The sequence below is a fragment of the Haliaeetus leucocephalus genome, unplaced genomic scaffold (genome assembly GCF_000737465.1).
Source record: "Haliaeetus leucocephalus isolate CR32 unplaced genomic scaffold, Haliaeetus_leucocephalus-4.0 Scaffold889, whole genome shotgun sequence".
Taxonomy (NCBI): domain Eukaryota; kingdom Metazoa; phylum Chordata; class Aves; order Accipitriformes; family Accipitridae; genus Haliaeetus; species Haliaeetus leucocephalus.
Genome location: NW_010973325.1, coordinates 645,198 through 670,308, shown reverse-complemented (window position 1 = coordinate 670,308; position 25,111 = coordinate 645,198). Strand labels below are relative to the sequence as shown.

The window sequence follows — 25,111 nt, the reverse complement described above, 5'->3', positions numbered from 1 at the left end:
TTCAAAATTCATCAAACTTAGGAGCGTGACAAACATTTATGTTCATCTGAAAACATATGAGCTTGAGGTTGAGCTTCAATACGCTCCTTAGATCATGTTATATGATTATAAGAAAAATCCTACGCTTTCAGAATTTTTTCCTTGTAGAGGTAAAAGTCCATTTCACTATCGCAAAGTGAATTGATGTTAGTTAAAATACTGAAGTGAATTTCTTGTTGCCTGAAACAGTAATCAAACACTAATTAATTCTAAAAGCATTAGAAGACAGAAAAGTGTTTTGACGTTTCACAATTTAAAAAAAAAACAAACAAAACTTAGACACCTCTTAAATGTAGTTTCCTTCAAAAAAAATCCCTAAAGTAAAATTCTGAATCAGTATAAAAATAAGATTTTGAATTTCTAATTAAGTGTTCGATACAGAACTTTTTCAGGCATCACAGGGTAACTTAAATTCTCTAACTAGAGACCTTCTCTAACTTGGAAAATCCAAAAAGCAATAAAAACATGCTGTTTAATAAACAAAATGCCGTATTGTAATATACAGCATCTACAATAAAATAAGTCCTCTAGGACTTCTGAAAGTAAAATACAAGTAAGTTACACAAATACACTTAGAACAAAGGAATTTAAAAAAAGTTTGAAAGACAGGTCAAAGCATTTTAAGACTGTTTCTTTGTAAATCACATAATAGCTTTATATACAAAATCATAAAAGCTTATACAGAGAAAAGAACAAAACATGAGTTTTTAGCACCTGAAATTCAATTTTCAAGAAATCCACTACAGAATGAAACAAATTATTTAGAAGAAACCTTTCAATGGCTAAAAGAAAACAATTGTTCAAGTACAGGGAATAAACAAGTTAGGCTTCTACTTGAGAAACTTTACCCATAAGAAAAGATTATATTTTTTCAAGTAAGAGTTTTAAGTAGTAATGTTCTCACATATTTGAGCATATATGAATGCATTCCTGAAGCAAGGGTAAGTGTTGATGGTAGGGTAGACTACACAAGGCCTCATCTGCCAATTCTACTAATTCAGAAAGATTCTTGTCCCCCTGAGAAGTAAAATGAAGAGAAAGAAACTATAAGAATTAGTAATATTAAAGTTATACAATGTTATTGCATAATCTTTCTGAATTTATCATCATTTAATACATCTACTAAGTAGGGTTTCGTTCAGCCTTTCATAGAGAAGTTTATAATTAACCTGATTAATAAATTCAATAGATTGTCAACAAACAAATTTTAGAACCTACTCCTGGGAGCTGAAAACCCTTCAGCTGCTGAATCCAAATAAACTTCTATTAAAGTCAATGGGAATAATGTATGTCTAACATTTCACAGCATGAACACTATAAGTCTGTTCAAAACACTTTCTAAAATGCCCAAGAACAGACTCATCCTTGAATACTTCATGCTTTTTAAAAAAAAATTTTTTTGATTAATCAACATGCATTTTATGAGAAGAGTATAATGAAAGATTTAACTATTAAACTTTGAACAATTCACTATTAATGTTAAAGAGCAAGTTTGTTTTTTTTAAATTTAAGTACATATGTCTTCATACTTTTGGTTACCAAATACATTAAACATGAACCATTTAAATTTGATGGAGTTATTTTCATTGTACACAGTATTTTATGAGCAAAGTATTGCTTCTATTAAGTTCAGAACCTGCCTATATAAAGGATAGATTAACTCAAGATTTAAGATACCACTACATTTATATTGCTGTATTTTATTCATTTATTTTAGTATCAATGCATCAAGTATTTTGCACAATTACTTGTCCATTTGGGTAATGGAAAAAAGTATTTCGGTAATGTACTAGTCTCTTAACTACTAACTAATAAAGGAAAGTAATTTAGTTGTTTTCATAACAAAGTGAAACACAAATCTTACACAGTCTAAAGTAGTAGTTTATTAGAGCTACAATTGCCAAGTAGTTGGGAATTAGAATTTTCTGAAGTATTTAAATACTGGACAACATACACACACACACACTATGTATATATTTAAATAGAGTTATTTGCTTCTTTCTTACTTCTTTGCCCATAAAAGGTCTTGTGCCCACTTCCAACCTCCAAGTGTTTATTTCTTTGTTTTTACTTAGGATAAGATTTTTACAAATATCATGAGTAGTATTACTGGAAAAAATATAAATTAACTACACCTTGCATGGTATGGAATACTCATACTTATGAATTTTCTTCAGCTATGCTAGACTATAGTTTTTACCATGGAGAAAGGGAAGTGGAGTAACAAAATTTGCCCACAGGAAATATTTTATGTAATAAAATTCCACACCTTCTTATGAACTTCAACCATAAAGCTACAAGTGCATTCGATCGAATACGCAGCTTCTGAAACTTGTTTATAAATACTGTAGTTCTCAGTACTCATCTGCTCCAGATAGGCTGCAACGGATTCATGAATGCTTGGGTATTCCAAGGAGAAGGACACATCCAGAGAGAGAAGAAATAAAGCGTTCAGCAAACTCTTTTGTAAAACTTTACTCGCCTTTGAAAAAGAAAATAACTGTCAGAAGAACAGCCTGAAAATACAATAAAACCAACAACAGCACTTGCAGTCATTCGACAAGTACAATCACTATTGCTGCTACTTAAAAATGAGAGAAAGAAACACATATCAAATGAGTTCTATATGAAGAATTTTTTTTTTTTATTAAAAGTGAGAGTTCATTAGATGTCAGTCCTAATGTCAGACTTGCAACCAGTCACAAAAGTTGTGTGTGATCCAGCCACAGCACTACCAACTCCACCGGCCAGGGTCATTTTACTGTCTAACCACTAGATGGCAGAGAATACACAGACCACAATTATTTCTGTAGTAAAAGCAGTCTACAATTCCATATAGTAATATCACATACTAAGAACTGGGATTTCTGTTGCTGTTGTTTTGGGTTTTTTTTACTGCAAGTGTTCAGTATTCCTTCAACTAAAATTGACCTCAAATACAGTTAACTTTTTTCCAACTTCTGTCATACACAGAATTGAGATTTTGTATTATATACATAAGAACATAAAGACAAAAATTATAAAGTCATTAGATTAGTATGTCTACACTTATTTGCAGGTACAAGAGACTGCTTATATTAAAAGACTTAACATTTGTGACAAAAAGCCCGTAACTGAAAATCAATCTACTACTCAGATTGAACAATGTCTAAAAAAGAGCTACACTGCAATAAAAACTGATCCAAAAAAAGTAAACCCATACAGGTTTAAACATCTTGTAACACTTTCCATCCCACAAAAACTTCCAATCATTGGATCCCGCCCTGAAATAAACAGGAAAAAAATAATAATAAATAAACCAACTCAAGAGCTACAAAAGAACTTCTTTTAAAGAGCATTGGAAGCAAAGAATAATTAAAATCACTGTGATGCACAAAACATAATTGCTTACTATGTTCCATCAGATCAAGAGTAATGATTTTAAACATTATGTAGTTCTAGTCTTACTTAGCCTTACTTGCACACATACTATAAATGAGCAGGGGGCAGCACAGCTTGGCAGACTATACAACATACCAGAAAAAACACCATAGGAGGAAAAAGAACATTGAATTTCAAAAACTCATTAAAATACTCTATTAAAAATGTTTTTGACGAGTTGAAATATGCAGAAGATCCTGCAGAATGCACTGATAACTGAAGAATGGACAAAGTTGCCTTCTGTGATCATACATCAGCCAATATAAATCAGATTAATTTCTCTGTCCAGTGGCTATTTTCCCAGTATTAATCACTGAGGAAGGTATCACTTTTTGCCCTCTTAAAATGCAAAACCAAAAAACAATCACTTAAAATTAGTGATGGCATACCTTTTCTACAGGGAGAAGTATTTGCAGTAATCTAACAGTGAAGAGTGAAATGCTGATAAATGCCATTCTGTGATGCACCAACATCACCTCGGGCTGCTCTGCACTTATATTAGTTTTGTGATATAATATAGTTTCTCCAAGCAAACCCAAAACCAGAAGCAATTTGGCTTTCTGAAAACAAAATCAGAAATACAATCATTAGAAATAATTGAAACATTACTGTATCTTTACAGTGTTTATACAGCACTCATAGCATCATTAACACAATTATCCAAATAACTTAAAAATGCAGAAATGGTACAAAATACACAGCATTTTGTTTGTCATCTGAACAGAACTGTGCATTAGGTCTAGACTTCACTCTACCTTCACTTGTAGTTCTGAATACTTCGGTCAGTAATTACCCATTCCTGGTTACTGTCCCCCCTCCCCCATTTTTTTTCCCCTCCTTAATTTCTGCTCACTACACATTTGAACTTCTGGAATTTTAACTATTTTGGAATTCACTTTTAATATGGAAATATTAGAAGCTGGTTTGAACCTGCTAATAAAGCTTTATCTTAAAACCTAAAAAAAATAAATAAATAAATAAATAAATAAATAAAAACCTAACCATCCTCAATCCAAACTTTGAGAACATCAAACTTTTTTTATGCCTATTTATTCCCAAAGGAAACAGCAGCACATTTCCCAGATTATGTAAAATCATACTCAAGAACCACTATCATTTGCATAAATCCAGCTCACTGACACTGGAGAAAACAAAATTAGTTTCTAGAATTTTGGTCACCTGAAAAAGCCAGGTTTGTACTTAAGGACACTAGAACAAAGGTCAAATTAATTTCAGTTACCAGTTTTGGAATGCCAAATAATGATTAATAAGGCAATAGCACATGTGAGATTTAGCTTATTAATTCCAGAAATTTATAATCACTGCTAAGCAGTTAAGCACTGTTTATCTGACACAACATAGTTGAAGAAAATGACAAGAAGCAATTGACTAAATCAAATCAGTCTTTTAAAGTAATTATCAACACATGTTGTTACACAGGAATATGAAAAGGATTCATTTTCATCTTCAGGAGTTCAAAAATGTAAGTTTCTCTCTGCCCTGCTACAGTTTGCAGAAGTAGGAAGAGGCTCTGCTTCAAGACCACGGAGTCTCAAATCAACAGATTCAAAAACTTTATTCCTCCCTGAGACAAGGATGACTGTCTCAAAGCTAGTGATCCAAAAAAGCTGAGGGGCTACAGCAATCTGCACTATCTAACTTTTTGACATGGCAGAATCAAATTTTACTTACATACACATGCCAAAACTGGAAAACAGTAAAAACTTTACTCGGGAGGAAGGAAGCATAAGAACTTGCACAAAATACATACAGTTACAAACTTAAGTAATTTTGAAGGGCTTTTCCAAAATACCTCTTTTTCAGAAAGATATTCCAGTGCAGAGTTTTAAAATTGGATAAACAAAAAACAAAGCAATAATGTTATGCAAGATATCCTTTCAAGTTTCCTAGAAAGGAGACACATGAGCTCCTTCCCTTGGAGCCAATACAAAACACAAAGAGGAAGCATGTTTTCTAAGCACTGAAGCCTATCAACTCCAAAAACACAGTCTACTTCTGATAAAAGACATTTTATTTGATATAGTACTAAATAATATAAAGGTAAGTTTAACAGTTGTTTCCTAAAATTGTCCATTCAGTTATTTTTATTTACTCAAACACTAAGAAAGTTGAAGAACTGTTTTTATCTCCTGCCGTGCAATTGCTTTATCAAAATTAGCTTTATTGAATTGCACTGCACAGTCCAGCTGTGCATCACAAATTGATGTAGATTCATAACTTTCAATGGGAGGTGAATTTTGTATCTGAAAAGTGTTTTACTAATAAATCTCAAAACTCTACCAATGGAATGAAGTTATATCATCAAAGTTGTTTTTTTTTTTTTTTTTAATCAATATAATCATATACAATTACCCAGCTTATTTGCAGAGTTTTGCTTCTTAGTAGCCTGGAAACAGACATTATCCTACTAACAACAATCAGTAGGATGTACATGTGATGATTCTCACAGTTTCTACTGTGGTTTGACAGATTTATATGCAGTGGAATATACTGATTCAGGTCATACAACAATGAGACAAAAGATTATATTAAGCTTCTTAGATTAAGTGTTCTGCAAGGAATCTTCAGTACTGACTTGATGTTGATCAATTATAACTATCTAGTACACTAGATTCAAAGAAATAAGTTCTCATTCACTGCTAGGTCCTATAAATAACAAATATTATAATTTGTAAAATAGAGAATAGGGAAGCCTACAGTAATATTTTAATAATTATTGAAATACTATTGTTTCATATTCAGTGGTATTTTCATGAATTCTAACTGAAATCATGTGCATGTAAGACTACACAACTCAAGTTTTTAGACAAGTTTCAGTCTGCAACTCTGGTATGCTTGTTACATGTGTAAGTCGTGCTGGCTTGTTTCAGCTTTCAGTGGTCTTCAAAAAAGCAAGTTGGCCATTGTTACTTCATCTGTCATTCACTAATTTGATGTTTCATGTATATAACAACTCTCAGCTGTGCTCTGATATGTATTTCCAGCAATTTAAATTGTTTGGTCAACAGCACCTTAATGCTTTGAATCTCTCCTTGGCCAAAAAGCCTTCTCCTTTCTTTCCCAGGAAAGCAAGAGAGTTAAGGATGGCTGAAATCTGTGCAGGCATCTATAGGTCCTGTGTAGGAAATGGGTACCACGTATCTTACAAGTGCAGTCTTGGATCTAAACAGTTACCTCCCTAATTTTAAACAAATAGTTTATAAGGAGTAAAGAAAGTGAAAGCTGTCATTTACATCAAATTGGTCTCCAACATCTGTAGTCGGTACTTTTCCCTCAGATCCCCTTCCCTACACGTGTTTCTCTCAATAGCTGCTTAACAGCCTTTCACTACAAGACAAAATTCCTTACTTATTTTTGTGAGGTGAAACTTCAAGTATCATCTAGTAAAAGAACTTGCATTTAAAAAAAAAAAATAATAACGTGCCGGTGATAGAACTAGTAATAAACTATTTAAGATTTTCAAAAGGGTAGCTCAGCAGAAGATTAGACACGTATATGAATCACTGCAGAAAATGTCAGAGGCTTATAAAAGCAGACTGTTAAAAATGGCTGATCAAAGCCTAAAGAATCTTACCAATTCCAATGCAAAAAGGCTATCATCTTCCCAAACATTTTCAGAAATAGCATCACCAATAAGGAACATGTCTTCAACAAGCAATTCAAGAACTTCCATCGTCACTCTCCTACTGCCTAGGAATACAAATGAGAGGAAAAATTCAAATACAGACAAAATATTATATTATGATATTCGGAAAACACCATTTAGAACAAGGGATTATTCCAGATCTGAAATTCTGATATTTTAGTTTTGCTATACACTTCTACTAAACTAATGCTAACTGCCTTCAACCACCAATAGCTCTGAATCACAGAAGACAACAATCGTATACTTGAAAAAAGACTGCATTTCCTTAAATCCTACAGTACTACATAAACTTTATTACAGCTGTAAATCCTATTACTGTACTTCTTTGAAGTTCAGCATAAAGTCACTTATTTCCCCCACCCAGCCAGCTAGGTTACAGATCTTCCATATGTATCACCTATTCCTGTTGAACTGCATTTTTGGTATAGCAGCAGTAGCTGTCTTCCTGGATTATTTTGTTTGAGATCTTTTGAAAGGCAAGGAGATGAATATCCACTTTATCCACTTGTACTTTTCTCTGTAACAATTTTCCCTGCTTCTTTTTAGGCTAATATTTATTCATTTTCATTGCTCCTTCTGACTCAGTATCTCTTAATAACAACTCTTATCTTGTCTGTCTATTAGCGGCTTTTATACTTTGTGCAGTTTTGTGCTTGAACAAAGGGCCGCAAAGAAACCTGGCCTGAGCTTAAACATTTACAGCCTACATTTACTACAAATATAAGCCTCCCCCTAATGTCCCCAGATAATGAGACAATAGAGAAGCAGTCAAAGGCTAGAAGGTTTCATGAAGAACAAGGCAGAATATCTGGAGCCAGACCAAATATTTTCAACCTCATACAAAAGAGGATGCCAAAATTGTCTGGCATCCTAGGGAACCATACGGTAACAGTTTCCCCCAAATACTCAGTTTAGTGCAACTGTTGGCTTAGTTACTTGTTGATGGTATGTTTCTATTTAAGACCATGGATAGATTTCACACATCACCACTGAATTTCCCATTTATTTTTTAACTACCATAAAAATTTTGCATCCTTCAAAATCTGTTAAAAAAAAAAAAAGCAAGCTCTACTGCTTGTTATGATTGAACATTAATTTCCTTGTCACTTTTTCTATCTTTTGTAGATCTTACACACTGTAGAAGCCTTGTTGATATACTTGAGGAAAAAACATATATGTGTGTGTGTGAGACTATATATGTAGTGACAATGTCCACAGCTCATGCAATTTGCAGCCTAAGTGATCTGCTCTGAGTGAGCATATGGCAGATAATGACAGAGGGCTTTTTTGAAAGCTTGCTTTTTCCTGTCTCACAGAAGTGCTGTTTTCCATTTATTTTAGGCAAAACGTTGTCAATTTGAAAAGTATATGCCTGAAAACTCAAAAAAGCACTTTTTCTCTCTTCCTAACTATTTTGCAAATTCTTAATCAAATGTCTGTGCTTAAAATATTTGAAAGGTGACTTAATAAATTTCTCCATTATAATGCAAGTACTAAATAATGGTGGTTTTAACTAGAGTTATAGTTTCAGAAATATTTTTAAGTTAATAACTAAACATAACATCTGCAAAAATGCTTTGCTGTAGCTGCCATGATCTACAGACACACAAGTTCATTCTACCACACTCTTATATGAATCAGCAAAATACTCATTTCCCAACACCTGTGGCAATTAGTATGTGCTAAGAGGTCATTATTACTAAATGCACAGTAAGACAGATATAATCAATGACTGTAAAACAAATCTTTTGGTGTTCCAGTTTAAATAATTGACTTTAAGACACTCAGTATAAGCACTGAACTTCAGACAAGTATGGTAGCTCAAAACTGATTAAAAAACCAACCAAACAAACAAAAAAACCCACAACCCACACCACTACTGATTTCTGAAAGGACTTCACTCACAAGACAGGTCAGCAAAAAGGAAAAAAGATTCCAATCAACATCTCCACAAGGAACAGAATTTGAGCTTAATTGAAATATACATTATATTGTAAAATGCAAGCAAATTTTGCAGTAAGCTTACTGTTTTTCCTTTGCTGAGTAATTTAAACAGTTTAAAAAAAAAAAAGAAAAATCTACATTATACTGTATAAGGTGATAATAATGTTAATAAAAGTGCCTGTAGATTTTACTGAAGAAAACAATTCGGCAAATATAACCACATGAGAAACAGAGTGTTACTGTGTGTTACTGTCTCACAGTATCACAGTGTGCCTTCAGATCACAGGACTTCAGATCAATGGGAACAGGATAAAAATATTAGTTTGCTTACAATCTATGTCTCATTACAGCACAGTGGAAGAAAGGAGAGTTTAAAGAGTGTGAAAAAACTGAGGGCAAGAGAAACAAAGACAGATCAACTTCATCTGAAAATGATACTTTAGTTCTATGATAAGATGCGAAGAAAGAATTTTGAAAGATGGAAAAACTCACTATATTTTAACTCTGCAAATTTGAAGCGACATGCGCCAGAAATGGAAAAGATAGAAAACACATTTTCTGCAGTTTTACATTATAAATAAAAGAGAAGATGCCAGAATGAATATTTAAATATCACTATTCTGAAAGGGGAAAACAAAATTTTTATTCATTTTAGTTTGGTTTATTACCAAAAAAAATGAAGATTGAATAAATTTTCCTGTGGACACATATTAATGCTGATGTTACTGTCAAATACACAAGTAAACCAGTATTTTGCAACAGAACAGAAAGTCATTAAAAAATAAAAACAATCATGAAAATGGAAGTTTCGTACATATTTCATACAATTTTTATAAGTTAAAGCCTCTACCCAACTCAGGAAATGTTGATAGGGATATTAAAAAAACAACTTTTAGTATTCTAGTTATAGATAGATACACATTTCCAGCTCGTATATTTGCAAACCTTACCACATGTACCAATACCTGTTTTGAATGACATTGTTTTACAACTAAATACTGTTTTAAACAACTTGAGAGCAAAAAGACTGTCCTTCAAGAACCCTTTGCAATTTAGAACCTTTGTAAATTAAAATAAAAATCATTTGTTGCAATTAGACTATCATTATTTATGGTTCTTAAAACATAATTAAAATTTGTTACTGCATTCATAAGAATAAAACAAACCTTTTTCCAGAATTTTTGTTTATTTCTTCAACAGGAGAAAAACTCTATGCTCAAAGACATCAGAACACGTCTTTTAAGTGTCATTATTTTTTCATCTTCTTGAATGACATTTTATCCAGCCACACCATTTTTCCACCACACACCCACTTTTTCCTACCACTACTTTCCACCAACAGTAAAAAGCACTTGAAACTTCTGCAGGCATTCTGGAAATCAACCAGAAGATTCAAGATTTATGATCTGAACAAAGTCCCTAGAACTGTTATAACTAGCTATAGTATATCAGCAATCATCTGTGCCTTATTTATTTGAGGTACTCGCCTCATAATACCAACTTCTTAAGAGGTTTGTACTAAAGATGGGAAGGATACGTAAGTGAAATGCTTAATTCAAAACTTTCTCACCTGTTCTTAGAAGAGGTATTGCATTTTCCAAGATGGAAACACAGAACTGAGGAAGGCTAAGTTGCTTCATCTGTAATTCCAAAGTGTCCTCATTTTCAGCATCTGGTAGGTCAATATGTCCTACATCAGGTGGGGAATGCAGAGAGATTCTGGAGTTTGCATTTGCTTGAGTACTGTTTCCACTTAAAACAACAAACAAACAAAACAAAATAAAACAAAAAAAGAGACATAGTTAACTCTTGCAAAGAGAAAACCCATATATCTATAGATGTTAAAAACAGCATCAAGTATTTTAATGTCCTCCTCCTTAATGCATATCCTTCCTTCCATCCTAATCTTTCTCTGCTATCTACCAGTGTTGCAGGAAGGGGAGGATTTTGGTTGGTTGGTTTTTTAAATGTCAGAACTGGTAGCATCAGAAGTGAACGCCTACTGTTTTGGCAGTCATCTTCAAATGCACTTGGAAACGTGTACTGGAAGAAATACACATGCAATGAATACAATATTGCAAGAGAAAAATCAGTTGATTTGACATGCTATTTTTGATGAACAAAGTCTATGAGTTGCTTGAAGCAAGACCACTTACTAAATCAGATTTCAGCCTGAACTATACCTACTACATTGAAAACATTCTGTGCGGCTAGCCACCAGAATTCTTAGAAGGAAAATTAAGTAAGTGTGCCCTATGTTTAAGCCTATAGGACTTCCTTGTCCACTGTAAAACAGAAAATACTCCCTTGCCCAAGAAAGCCTTAACTGCAACCAAGTATGTATTATGAAATATACATATAGTTATTACATATATAATTATTTTAAAATTTGAGCTCTATATATAGTTCACAAATTTATTATTTTTCAACTACTTTCAAGAAGAATCTAATTCTCTTGGCAGCATTATAATTGATACAACTCAGAACAAATGTTTTTTAATGTTTTTCTTCTTATCCTAAACAGTATTTAACAATCTTGAATTGCTTTAAAAACCTGTATGACTTTTAAAGTTGTTTTTTTGTTTGGTTGCTTTTTTTATTATTAAACAAGCTGAAGAAACTGAACTGTGGCATGGCTGTTTTACATTATATTGTCTAAATGTAAAAGATGTCTAAAGAAAAGCAATTAAGAATTTAAAAGCCAACTCATTTTAAGAGGTCAATAGAAGACTGTAAGCAAAATAGAAGAGTTCAGCAATACATAGTGGTTCTGATTGCACTTACCAGAGGGTAAGGAAGGAGAGGTATCAATCATAAAAACAATTCAGAAGAGGAAAGGTTAAGTTTCCAGGCAGAATTTGAAACAGACAAACAGATAGATTGAAGAGTCTCAAGATTTAAGAACAAGGAAAAAGAAGTTACATAGAGAATGGCAATAAACAAATAATTTATATTGCAATTATGTTGAAAAAGACAAGATTTAGTAAAAGCAGCTCTTCCATATCAAAATCAGCAATGTCAGAGCAACACTATAGTCATTTCCCTCTGTCTATTTTCTGTTCAACATCCTGTTTTCCTTTATGCTGTCTCTGGGCTAAATTACATCCTTTTAAGAAAGGGGATTCATGGGCAGTGAGCATGAGACTCAAAAGCACTACCAACAAGAACACAGTAAGGATTCACAAGAACTTTTAAATTCCCACATACTAAAAGACATTGGATCTTGAACAGCAGCTTTAAGTCTGTTGTGTCAAGATGAGTAACAAAACCACACCAAACAAACACCTGAACATTTTGAGGGTATGCAGATAATTCGTAATTTCATATTGGAGTCGAATTTTTAGATGTTATACAACTGAAATTTGTTGTCAGATTTAACAACAAAGTTTCAAGACTTTAATGGAAATCTTCATACAGCATAGCATTTTTGACAATAATGTACACTGTATGGGATGGCCATTCAACTTAAAAGAACTTATGGGGTCACCTGCTGAAGAAAAGGAAAAATCCCTGACTTTACGGCAATAGCCTGAATAAGTGCTTTTCTGTGTCTTACAAACACATGCACAAGCGATAACAATTGACACTAAGATCTCATTAAAAATGTTGGTTGGGTACAGAATGTGGCAGGTAAAACTCTTCTTATGTATTCTGAACACCACTTAGAGAACTAACTGTTCAATTCATAAACATGGTTTGAATTTTCACAGGTTCACAAAACTCTTGCATCATCCCACAGGCTGACAAGCAGCTGATGATATAATCCTGTATTAATAATTTTTTAACTGAAGTGTAAGTTATTTCCTATTTTATTCACCTGGAAGATGCCGCATCCCAATCTTGACCATCTCCTCTAGGACGCTGAACCGTCCGTCCAATCACAGATGGCCGAGGGCTACTACTTCCAGGTGATGGATTCCGAGAACGAGGACGACCTCTTGCTTCTTGACAGTAAGATATAGATGAATTCTGGGAAGCTGTACCTTTATGTAACACAAATCATGTATTTTTAGTTAGTGCAATCCATTATTCTGAAAGATACTACATAGTGAAGTAATGGTAAAAGTAACTAAAGTAGGATATGGAAAACACCAAGTAAATATTAGCAAGCTAGGACAACCTATCGCTGGCAAGTAGTGGCACAGAGTGTGGAAACTCAATTCCAAGGCAAAACCACTGAAAATTACAGCTGAATAATAAATCTTGAGTTTTAAAAACACAAACATAGTGTCTGACTAAAGCTATTGGATTTGTTGATGTTGTGCAAAAAAACAGCCAGTATCATTTATTAAGACACCAAATATAGTGGCAATCTTAGGAACAGAACCAGACTACCAATTTACAGAAAAAAACTTGATTATATTCAGCTGACAAAATGGAAACAGGAAGATCATTATAACTAATGTACACTATTAAATCTACAAAGTTTAAGCATTAAGAACATTGTGAAATAGCCCTAATAACTGTAAAATCCAAAACAATGATTAAACTACTTTCAGACATCACAATAAAAAAAGAAAATTAACACAGCTCATGGAATTAGTAACCAAATTGTTAAGCACTAATAGCTTGAAAACTTTTCTGAAACTCTGCCCACTTTTATTTTACAGATTTCATTTAGTTTTAGTTAAAAAAAAAAATCCCTCTCCTGCTGACACACAAACAGGCGGATACTGAGAAAAAGTTGATCAATGGAGAATCACAGAAAATTGTAAAAATGAGTAAGTATTTTAAAATAATGCAGGTATTCCAAAAATATTCACTAACATGAATAGTACAGAACAACATCACTTAGCAAAAGTTTCACAAGATTACATATGCTATAAAGCTGTGGGTTGGCTCTGTTTTTTTTGTATATAATTTTAGATAATCTTACCTGTAGTAAAAACACAACAGTATTTCAAATATTTAAAAATACTTACCTTGCTCTGTGGAAGAAAAACTTGGATCTCTGTGGAAGTTAAGTCTGCTTCTCAAGAAGATGCACAACTGTTGCAGGCACGACACAGCCTGCAAAGCTAACCGATGTCTTCCATCTCCTCCAAAAGCCAGGTTTAGTAGAGACAAAAGGCTCTGCAAATACAAAACCATCAACACTAGTAGCTGAACATTAATGCACCTTCATGAACACCCACACCAGCAAAAGTCTTGCGGTAAATATAGTTCACAGACGTTTATAAGTGTTTAAAAATCACAGCAAAGAACAAATAAGTTTAACTACTGGTTTTGTACTGAATACAAGACTATCAGTCCTAAGGGAAAAACCAAGTTCCACATATTTCAAATAACGTCACTACTTCCATTATAGCAGCCCATTAGAGGGTGTGCATGTGACAGTGACACAATTTTATCTTATCCAGAAGAAACAAAGTATTACTTTAATATACATTATTACAACCAAGTAACTTTCTAAACACAATATATAGCTAATGTCCCCTTTTCTATGCTCCTAAAGTTTACATAAAGGAACTTCTGTTTAGCTTTTTTGTTTAGAGACAAATTGTATCATTTACATCAATTTTTACTTGGCACAACTTATACCATAGCACAATAAAAAACTTAAACCTTATGTGAATTCTTGCCTGTACAATCTTCGGCCTTTGAAGGAAGATCTCAGCAGGAAAATCTTGCATAATCACATCCTGAAGAAGCTCACACGTACTCCAAATTAAACTTTGGTTGTTACTTCTCAAAGAGCTAAAAATGCAGTTCATATTTAAATATGTATTAAAACAAAAAAAACCGAACCGGTAATCATTAGCTTGAACAAGTCTTTATAAGAAAGTTATAATCACAACACTGAAGAATCTAAAGAAAAAAATGCTGTAATTCTATTGTTGTACCGTTTTTAAACTTGAATTATTCCTTAGCTATGATAATTCTGTATACAATAAAGAACAAACTCAATTCCAGCTGTTATCAAACCACATGTAAAATAAAGTTCCCAGAAGAGAAATAACTTTATTGATTCTGAATTTGAAATTAAGTTAAGAAAGACTGGAAATTCCCTGTGAAGCTAGTGATTGTCTCAGTGGTACAGCAAGTAATCCAATTCTTATCAATAAGAAAGTTTCTTTCATTACTAAGTTTCATGTATAACTTCAAAGCACTTGAATTACATATGTGGGAAATCACATAAAGGAAGAAATTTATTAGTTATTCTCTAGCATGTATATTATTAAATAATAAGAAACTTTTGTGTATTCTACTTAATTTTTCTTTTTTCTACTGTTTCAGAAACCACTGTAAAAAAAAGAAAAAATCAAACATGTCCAGTTTTAAGGAGCTGCGTCCCTTTTCTGGACTCAGGCATAAAGGAAATTAAATATTAAAGAGGTTTTCCAGCTTCAGACATCTTTCAAAAGAAAATAAAAAACCCAAAAACCTATTACAAGAAAGCTTACAATTAAGAGTAGACTTGTTAAGTAGTCTAGTCCGTGATACTGCATTGTTGACTAACTACACTAGATCAACTCATAAGGAATCCCATCTACAGAACTTTTCCTTGGGCCACTTCAAACACTGTTTTTTCTAAATGAAAGTTAAAGCCCCCCAAAAATTGCTGCAGAGGATGATCTGAATGACTCAATGCCTGGATGAGGCATTGTACCTAAACTTATTGGCCTAAACCTAGTTCACCTACTACTGGAAGTACGGATTTCTCTGCCAAGTGGTCATGCGGGTGAACTATATAGTGATTTTTATTCCAGCTTGCTCTAAAATTAACTGAATGAAATCTTTGATCCACTTGAGAAATTTAGAAGACAAACTGCAGTGGCATGAACAACAACAACAAAAAAGGTATTCTGAATTAAACACAAAGAATGGAGAGTGACATTAACAGAAAACTTGTTCTATTACAACTCCGTTTATCTGCTCTGCCCAACTTCAGTGCAGCTTTTATGATTATCAAAAATTAACTCATTAGGTTATTTACAGGAACAGTCTAATGATGCAGAAGGACAGAAATTTAGAACCACTCTTACCTGAGAAAAATAAAAACTACAAGCAAACTAATGTTTATTACTGTACCTTTCATTTGATGACAGAACATGTCTATCTGTTGAAGTCAGAGTTAGCCAAGGAAATGTGGAAAATTTCAAGCATTTCACTGCAAAAAAAGAGTGTGGACATTTTGGAGTATATTTTATAGAAGTATTACACTGTTTCCATGGCAAAGTTGAAAACTTATGAACTGTATACTATTTGAAATAGAAATACCTTTTACTAAATATAGACTCACACAAACTCAAGTGTTTCTAATGAGAGTTTTCAGCAATACCAAAAAAAGTACTAAGGTCATCTCAAATCAAAATGAAATACGTTTATTGAAGAAAGTTTTAGCAAACAGAAAACACAGCATTAGTGGAAGAGTTCTCGATCCCCCACATCATGCTTTCAAATTATAATTTGTTCTGCTACTAAAGAATATTTATTAGCATGATCTCTAAAAAATGGAAAAGTGACCTCATGCTTTTACTCTTTAAAGCAGTACAAATTATAGCTATTACTAAATTGTGACACATAATAACTTTTTAACTAACATAACTTTAAAGCTATTTTTAAGTTAAAGTTTGTAATAATTATTGTGCAATTCTAAAGATAGCTGATATGCTGCTAAAAAAGTAATCTGGCAATTTACATGCAGTAACTCCAAAGCCATCTTTTAAAATCTAGTTCTCAGCACTGTACTGTATGTTAAATATGACACTCTCCTGTGAACTGCTAGTATATTGGTACAGGCAAAATAATGTTTGTCAGTGAAACTTTTCATATAATTTTACTGACAAAAACTACAAGCATAACACTGGTTTTCACTTAGATACAAGGTAAAGACTTCTAAAGCACCTAATCTAGTTTTCCAAAAAGCAGAAAGGTACTTCAGACTAAGCTTTGTTGAAACAAAAAGGTACTTAAACAGCCACTTTTGATTATGGAACACAGACCTTCTGAAAAGCATTAGTAATTTAAATAATTTTTAAAATTACAGCATATTTTAACATACTTTACATATTCCAAAGAGTTACACTGTCTACTAGAAAAGAGAAAGATCTATCAAGATGAATGTCATTTTTATAAGCATTATAATTGTAGTTTCTGTGATACTAGATTTCACAAAATAACAACAGGAAAAAGAAGAGCCAATAACAATATTTGCAATGGAATTCTATCTAAATTACAACTCTAAGCACTTTCTGTAATTAACATATTCTTATTTTATAACTACACATACCAACTGTTCTTTTGGGAGGTATTTCTAACTGCGGCAGATGACTTCTACCTTGACAAAAATATCCAGTGAATAATTCCTCTTGAGGCAGAACTAAAACAAATAAAGGGTAAATTTAAAAAATGTACACACACACAAAAAAAAAAAACAAACCCAAACCCACCAGCCAAAAGCAAAACTCAATTTTTGTTCATGCTTTTCCTGAACTGCCTCCCTTTTGCCCTTGAGTTTTAACCTATTAAGGAAACTGATTTAGAATACTCTCAGATGATCAGGAAAATGGAGTAAAAATAATGTGTTGATGTTTGGTTTTTATAATCATATTCTGCAACTGTAAAGTTTTTTTCCATTTTCTTACACTACCTCACATACCATACAAGCAATAGCAAAAACAATTAAACAAAATATATTGCCTGATGGAGAACTGGCAGCCAAAAAAAACATTTCCTTCTACTCTACCTATGTAGTAATAAAATTAACTTTTTAAATTAACCACTCAAAACCTTTTTCTACCAAAACTGCTATCTTTTCAGGTTAGCTGAAAAGATGTCCCCCCTGTATATAGTATGTATATTATTAAATACATGTAATTAATACACAAACTGTACAACAAAATACACACAAGGTATGCACCGTTAAAATCAATCTCTCCAAAACATATTTGGTTCAAAGGATCAAACTAGATAATGCCCAGATTATTAGTTTACAATTTTTCCCAGTAACTGAAGTTGACATAGAAAGAAAAAAAACCAACACTACTGTTATTAAGCATTATTTAACCCACACATGTATATAGTTTACAGCACAAGTAGAAATTATGTACAATACTTCAATTGGGTAGAATCAAAAAGATATAGCTTAAGTATGCATATGTAAAAAATTATTATATTATTCCCCGTACAGTGGCAATCTTAGGTAAAAATCTGCTCCTATGTGAAAGAACGAACGAAAGAAAAAGAGAAAGAAAAAAAAAAAAAACAATCACCAGCCACCACATAGTTCTAGCAAACAAAAACTCTAAGTATTAGATAGGCTGCAGAAATCATAGAAAAATTACTTTTATTTCTGAGATTGCACAGTATGAGTGACAGAGGTGTCAGGCAGTATAACAGCAGTGTCTTTCCCACAAGAACCAGGAGGATGAAGTAAGGACCTCCATGGTACATAATTTTCTCCTCTATACTTTGTGCTAAAGTTTTTAAGGCAGAAGAAGAGAACCACATGGGTTTACTTCTTGACTACATCTAAGAGGCACTGTAAATCATTGTGACAGATAGATAATAAGCTAGATAACAGAAGCAAGTAATAGCACCTCACATATATGAGAAGCACTTCAAACGTAATATGAAATCTTAAACAAAGTTTACGTATTTTTCTATGACAAATACTTATCCAAAAGTAAGCAGATAGAGCATACAACTAATGTATTTTTAAAAATAATTCTACTAGGCTCAGTTACTGCTTCTTTTTTTTTGTTTTGTTTTTTTGTTTTAAGATTTGAACTGCTTTCAAAGTTAAAGTCTACTATGCAAAGAAAAGCAGCAAAGCATACTGGCTTAATTACGGGTTTGTCCAAAGTTGCTACACTTGCTGCCACAAAGCTGTCTTTGGAAGTTACTCCTGTGTCATGCCCTTTTACATTATAGCAAAGATATAACACACTGAAGAAATGGACAGAGAAGGTCTGATTACAAACAACAGGATTGTTCTTGTGCAGAGAATTCCATTATGGGAATGGCACTATCTGATTTAACTCACACTTTCTCTGGCAGAATCTGCTTACCATACACTTCACTGATCTCTCGGGAATAATTTGCCTACCATGCCTGAAAACCTCAACTTTTCATAGCCTGGAAGCTTTTCATTTAATTTACTTTCATTTGAAATAAATCATACTTCAAAATATGTAATTTACCTGGTTGATCTACTGAAGGCTGAGACCGAGTTTGATAACGTACTGATAAAGAACTAGAAGGAAGTCCAGAAGGAAGAAAGAACAGTCCATCCACAATCCCATCAATTATAGCCTGCAAGTTTGGATCCACATTGGGGCGAAGCTGAGAGAAGAATTCCACTGCACCAATTCCAATCATTTTCTGGGCAGCAGGTGGATGCTAGGATTAGGACAAATAACTGACAAAGTTAGCCTGAAGAGTCTCAAGGTTTCAGTTGTTAGCTTTGGGGTTGTTTGGTTTTTTGGTTTTTTTTTGGGGGGGGGGGCAGGAGTAGGAAAGAAAAGACTGAGTTGTAATGAAAAGTTAAGTTAGATTTTGCCTTTATTTGTTTAGACCATCCATCACTATCAAGGATGGGATTTTTTTTTCCCTCTGCATAGCTGCTGTTTAGTGATTAAAACACAAGGAATGTAAGAATCCGAGATCTCTGAAATTCCTGTAATGTTTTCTCAACTTTTTTAAAATAAGTTGCACCACTGTTCAAATCTTCACTTTCCAGGAACAGTGCAAGTGCTTAGCTGAAATCACGTTCCAAAGAAGAAATTAAACACTAAGTGAGAAACTGAAGAAGCAGAGGAACTAAAGTAGAAACCCAGAAAAGAATGATTTTTTTTTTTCAGCTATCCCTCTGATCCATTACAAGTCACTCAATTTGTTTTCATTTCTGCCACATGAGTGGTTTTATTATTCATGTCTTTACAAAACACTCTAAAAATCTCATTACATGGAGCTACAAAAGCAAACAATATCCAGTTTTATTTAGCTTTAGCATGCTAAATACATATAGTTTAAATGCAAATAAGTGTTAGTATGTCATACCTTGATCAAGATGTTCACAAAATTTAGTATTTCCTCTTTCATTGGTACAACTGGAAAATTGAACCACTCCAAAAGATTAAGGAAAAGCACTTTTTCATGGACCAGATCAGCATATGAAATCAAGTTATGATCCAATTTAAACAGAATAGTCTTCAGAGATCGTTCTCTTATCTCTGCCAGTTCGTGACCTGTCCCCCCCCCCCCAAAAAAAAAAGATTAAAAACCCCATGAAATCATCTGACATAACTTATTTCTTATTTGGACAAACAGAATACTGTCAAAGATGTGTGAAAAAGCTGGCTTTTATGCTGTCAGTATTATGCTTACCAGAAAGAGAAACATGATCACACTCACCAGCAGTAAGCTAATCAAGTACGTCTGCCCAGTGTGAAATTCTAAAAAATACACTGATATAATCTGATGCTAAGGGTAAAACATGAGGATGACCTTTTTCTTGAAGCACACAATTCTGAAAACTTCTACCACAGTACACTGTGGATACCGAAAGCTGCCACGGACTCGCAAATCGGACAAAAAAAACAATCTACCCAAGCCTATCGAATCGACAGGCACCCTTTCTGAAGGGGAAAGCCTTCGGCGTTTCCTAGGGAAGCACCAGCGTGTGTCACTGTCCCCTCCCACGTCTGCAGCGGGGAGAAGAGTGGAAAAACACAGGGCGGAAAACTGGCGAGGGGTCCGGGGTGGGGGGGCGACGGTGTGGACGCGGAGGTCGGGCAGGGACTGCCGCTCTCCGCGACTGCCGAGGAAAGAAGCAGCCCCCCCGCTCCCTCCCAGGCCAGCGGCCGGGCTCCCACGCGCAACCGACGGGCCCGTTTCACGGGTGAAACCCCCACAGCGCTGTAGGCCGGCGGGGAGCAGGCCCCTCGCCGCCCCACACACACACGCAGCCCCGCGGAGGGGTCGGGAAGGCCCCGGCGCCCCTGGGCAGCCGAGCCCGCTGCCCCGGGAGGGAGAGGGGAGCCGTTACCCAGCTTCCTGACGAGCGACGACAACTCCATCGCGCCCCTCTCCCCGCCGGCATTCAACCGCCGCGCCGATTCCGCCGCCAGCCCGCCCCGCCGGGCCAACGGCAGCCGTGGTGCACCTTGGGAAACGCAGTCCGCCTCCCTTCCCCTTCATGGCCTAAAAGGGACTACAACTCCCATGCGGCCCCGCGCCGAGCCCGCTCGGCCCGCTACGGCAGCCGGCGGGGCGGGTGCGGCGGCCTGAGGGCGAGAAACCGCCCCCGCAGCGTAAAAATCCGCGTATCCCCACTTGTAGGGCTCCGAGTGCGGCACCGGGGTGACGAGGTGGTGGTCCGGGGGGGTTAGTTCCCCCGAAGCCGGACGGGCTGCCCGTCTGGCAGCGCTGGGGGTAGTAAACATGTCAAGAGCAGCTGCCGTTCTCTGGCCGGAGAGGGGCTGTGGCCGTGGCCGTCGGCCTGTCGCGGGGGTGTGAGCTCCGCACGCACCTGTAGCGCGGTGGATTGTCGTGTCTTAAATTCTGCCGTCGTTCTTCGACGCGTATTTGCAACATCGACTTCTGCAAAGACCGATTTTTTTATTTTTTTTGTTTGCTGTCGCAGTCCAGTCATGACATGTTTCTTCATCCGTCAGTGCCCGCATGGCCCCGATTTGGAAGCCAGGGAACGATTTCTGTGTGTAGCAATAACTGAGTATTTGCGAATGTTTCTTTGCTGTGTCTGACAGCCCTCTGGACATAGCTCTTGCTGGCTCTAGTAAAGCAAATGGATGAGGGGGTGAAAGAGGAGGTGGATCACGAGGGGGTTTTGTTTTTCTTTTTTATGTAACCCAGACTTCAGAATTACACCGCTTTGTTTGTAGTGCAAGGCAATTCCCCAAAGCACAGTTTCTTAAACATATCATAAAGATGCATGGTACATCATAGGTCATCTGACCAGAGGGCTGATCTTATTTTTGAAAGATTGTGCTTGCCATCATAATGGGAAAAAATAAATTGATGATAGGTGAACAAGCGACGGACGTTGTTGTGTGTGTATGCTCATGAACTTTTTGCGTGTACTGCAAGTGCGCAAAAGAAGATGGCCTTGTAATCTTCACGATTTCTTTTTTATATCACGTATTGCATGAGGAAGTACATTTTTATCAGCACCCAACAAAAATGTGAAAAGCGCAGTACAGCATATGCAAATGATTTCTAAAAGGATGTAGGTCACTGCCCTCTCAGCTTATGTCTAATTGTTTTTCCACCCTGGTCTCCATTGCTGTGCTATTCTTTCACGGTAAACTTACATTAATGTCCTCCATCTCTTGTATCAAGGTTGTACTAAATTTTTAATTGCAACTCAGAACTGTCCGTCATTTTGCAAGACAGTATTTCTATCTATAGAGCAATAAAACAAAGGGATTTTATTAAGCTAATTATAAATGCACTATGATTGCTGCAGTGAGGGGTTTTTTTCCACAAGAGGCTCAACTCACATGGATCTATCAGTGCTTTTCAAGAGCAGTTACAAAAGAAGCATCACTGACTGAGTAAAAATTCCTTTTAGCTGTGCACAATATGCTCATGTAATGAAATACTAAGAGCTCTAATCAGATGCGCACAGGGCAGCTCACATTTCCCCAAATAGGACTGGTGGGAACTTTATGAGACCACATATGAGACTCACGATAATAATAGAATGGATTTGTATCTCATTTGTCCGGCAAGGAGAAGGAATTGTTGAAGCAGTCATTTCCCAAAATAGACTAAAAAACATTTCTTCAGGAGGAAGAGATGCATCATTCACATCTACAGGACTGTTCAATCCAGGTCCTCCTCACCTCTTTAAATATGGTCAATCTATACTGCATCAGAAAACCAAATGTTTTCTTACACTGTCTTCAGTGTCTGAGTTAATAGCTACATGAACAATTCATAGAGTTGTTGCCAACACACAGGTGACACATGCACTCTCCATGGCTAATATATTCCTGCACTGTAAGTGTTGGCATTTCATCCAGATTTTCTTAACCGAAGGCCTAATTAAGTTCAACTTAAAAAAATATTCCTAACCTTGAAAAGCAGCTTCAATTTTGCTGCTCTTGTTTTAGACCAGAAAAGGGGGTAATTGTGTACCCAAAACAGTGATCCAGGAGCACGCTGTATCAGCTGGTGCAATATATTTTATGCTATCATGGCTCAAGACTGGTATTCAAGATGATCACCAGTAATCAAATTTTCATTGTTACAAACAGAGGAGAGATATGTTAAGGGCAAAGTGTATATCTCAAAAAAAACCAAACCCCCAAAAACCCAAACAAAAATCACCAACCTTTTACTGGATGTTAAAAATGAAAAAAAATGGTGGATGGGTTCAATAATTATTGTTGGCATTGTGAGACAACCTAAATAGCAGAAAACTAGTCTCTCTACTGGGAGTGCTGATTCCGTCTGTGTCTGTGTCTCCTGTTTTGGACTCCCACTAGTGCCTCCGCTTTCCCTCTTACCTGCTTGTTCCCATTAGCTTGCAGATTCCCAGAACTGCTTCTGAAGCCAGTTTGACTTTTTCCTCTCCGTTGGCATTATTTAATGTGGACGTCTCTTCTACCATTTATATTCTTACTGATCTGCAGTCAAAATGTGTAGGAGTACTACCACTGGGGAAATTAGTCACTGAATCTCATTTACATTGTCCCTCGGTGCTTCCTTACTGCACTCTACATAAGATGAACTTTAAAGAGCTGCCTACTCCTGTCTCCTCACAAGCTTGGCTTCTATAATTCCAGTAATTTTTTTTAATCTCTTCTATATCAGTTGGGTTCTATCCCGATAAATTGATGATAGGTGGACAAGTAGTGGACATTGTTGTGTGTATATGCTCATCAAGTTTTTGCATGTAACTGCAGGTGCACAAATGAAGGCAGCCTTGTAATCTTCACGGTTTTGTGAAGATTTTTTGACAAAAGCCACCTTTTAGCATTTTTAATATGGGATGCTTTGTAACTTTTAAATTTCCCTTTAGTTAAATGTTGTAGAGAGAGATGAGCTTGAAAAAACTTTTTCTGAGTCTTTTTTAAGAGTTTTCAATCTCATTTTATTTATCATTTCTGTGATTCATTCATTGCAGGATGAAGTCTTATTATCTCTGCATTCTTTTTTCAAAGCTGTCTATTCACAACTTTTTTTCTTTTCCTTACTGCTTTTGAGTTCCATCCTTTTACATTCCTAAAGTTCTCTGAAGATCAACATACCAAGGACTCTATCTGACAGGGTCTTGATACCATTTTTGATAATATCCTTACAGTAATTCTGAGCTTAACTGTTGCAACTTCTAATTCTCTGTGAATTTCCTGCTCTCTGGCTCTTTGCATACGTCAAAGAGCAGCAACCTTACAAAGAAACATCAGGGCATGTCAGATGCCAAAAACATGAATTCCAGGTGCTTCTTTGAAGGGAACACCAAATAGGTACTGTGATGCCCAAACCTCACTGACTGCTATAGTTAAAATGAACCTTACGACTTGCCAGCTGGAAGAAGATTGCAAAAAGGAAGGAAAGAAAACAAAGAAAGTGAGAACATTGGGAATGGAAGGAGGCAGAAATGGACAAGAGAGTTTAGATGAGGAATTCCCCAGCTGAGAAAATTATCTCTGCATATTGACCATCTTCTCAATCTGCCTCTCGATTCATTTCAGAGTCCACTTAAAAGTATCGTTGCCTGCCCTGAAGGCCTTTGCTTGCTGTCACCCCCAGCTTTCTCGTCCTTCTGTGTTTGCTAGCTGCTATTGGTAAAAAAGTACACCAGTATCTAAAATTAATAAACCCCCCTGTTCGTTACCTATGTAGGCACTCCATACTGAACCTACTGCACATGCACAGTAAAGACAACCTGGGCATATGCAGTAGTTGTGTGTTTATTGCTTTAACTGACTACCAGATTCCTGAAATTAGTATTCAAAATAAGTAGGATGATAGCAGACTTGTTGTAAAGGTTTTCTGTAAACATCGGTGGAGCTGCATGTCTAAAAACCCTTTCCTTTGTGCTTTCTGCAGCAAGGAACAGCAAGATTT

At 35.4% G+C, this 25,111-nt stretch overlaps 1 protein-coding gene across 4 annotated transcripts in view; it reads right to left on the bottom strand.

The window, feature by feature from the left end:
* RTTN (rotatin) overlaps positions 1-21,131 on the bottom strand; it is a 90,306-nt gene extending 69,175 nt beyond the window's left edge. For 3 of the 4 annotated variants that reach the window (XM_010583289.1, XM_010583291.1, XM_010583293.1), the window contains exons 1-13: positions 21,063-21,119; positions 20,075-20,262; positions 19,216-19,414; positions 17,304-17,393; positions 16,103-16,181; positions 14,653-14,767; positions 13,993-14,143; positions 12,888-13,053; positions 10,641-10,822; positions 7,055-7,170; positions 3,849-4,019; positions 2,309-2,521; positions 944-1,056 (exon numbers count right to left, since the gene is read on the bottom strand). In XM_010583289.1, the coding sequence (XP_010581591.1) occupies positions 944-1,056; positions 2,309-2,521; positions 3,849-4,019; positions 7,055-7,170; positions 10,641-10,822; positions 12,888-13,053; positions 13,993-14,143; positions 14,653-14,767; positions 16,103-16,181; positions 17,304-17,393; positions 19,216-19,414; positions 20,075-20,262; positions 21,063-21,093 (1,814 nt within the window). In that variant the 5' untranslated portion in view covers positions 21,094-21,119. Of the gene's footprint in view, positions 1-943; positions 1,057-2,308; positions 2,522-3,848; positions 4,020-7,054; positions 7,171-10,640; positions 10,823-12,887; positions 13,054-13,992; positions 14,144-14,652; positions 14,768-16,102; positions 16,182-17,303; positions 17,394-19,215; positions 19,415-20,074; positions 20,263-21,062 lie in introns of all 4 variants that reach the window. The other variant, XM_010583292.1, reaches the window with a different exon arrangement.
* Between the last annotated feature and the right edge of the window lie 3,980 nt (positions 21,132-25,111).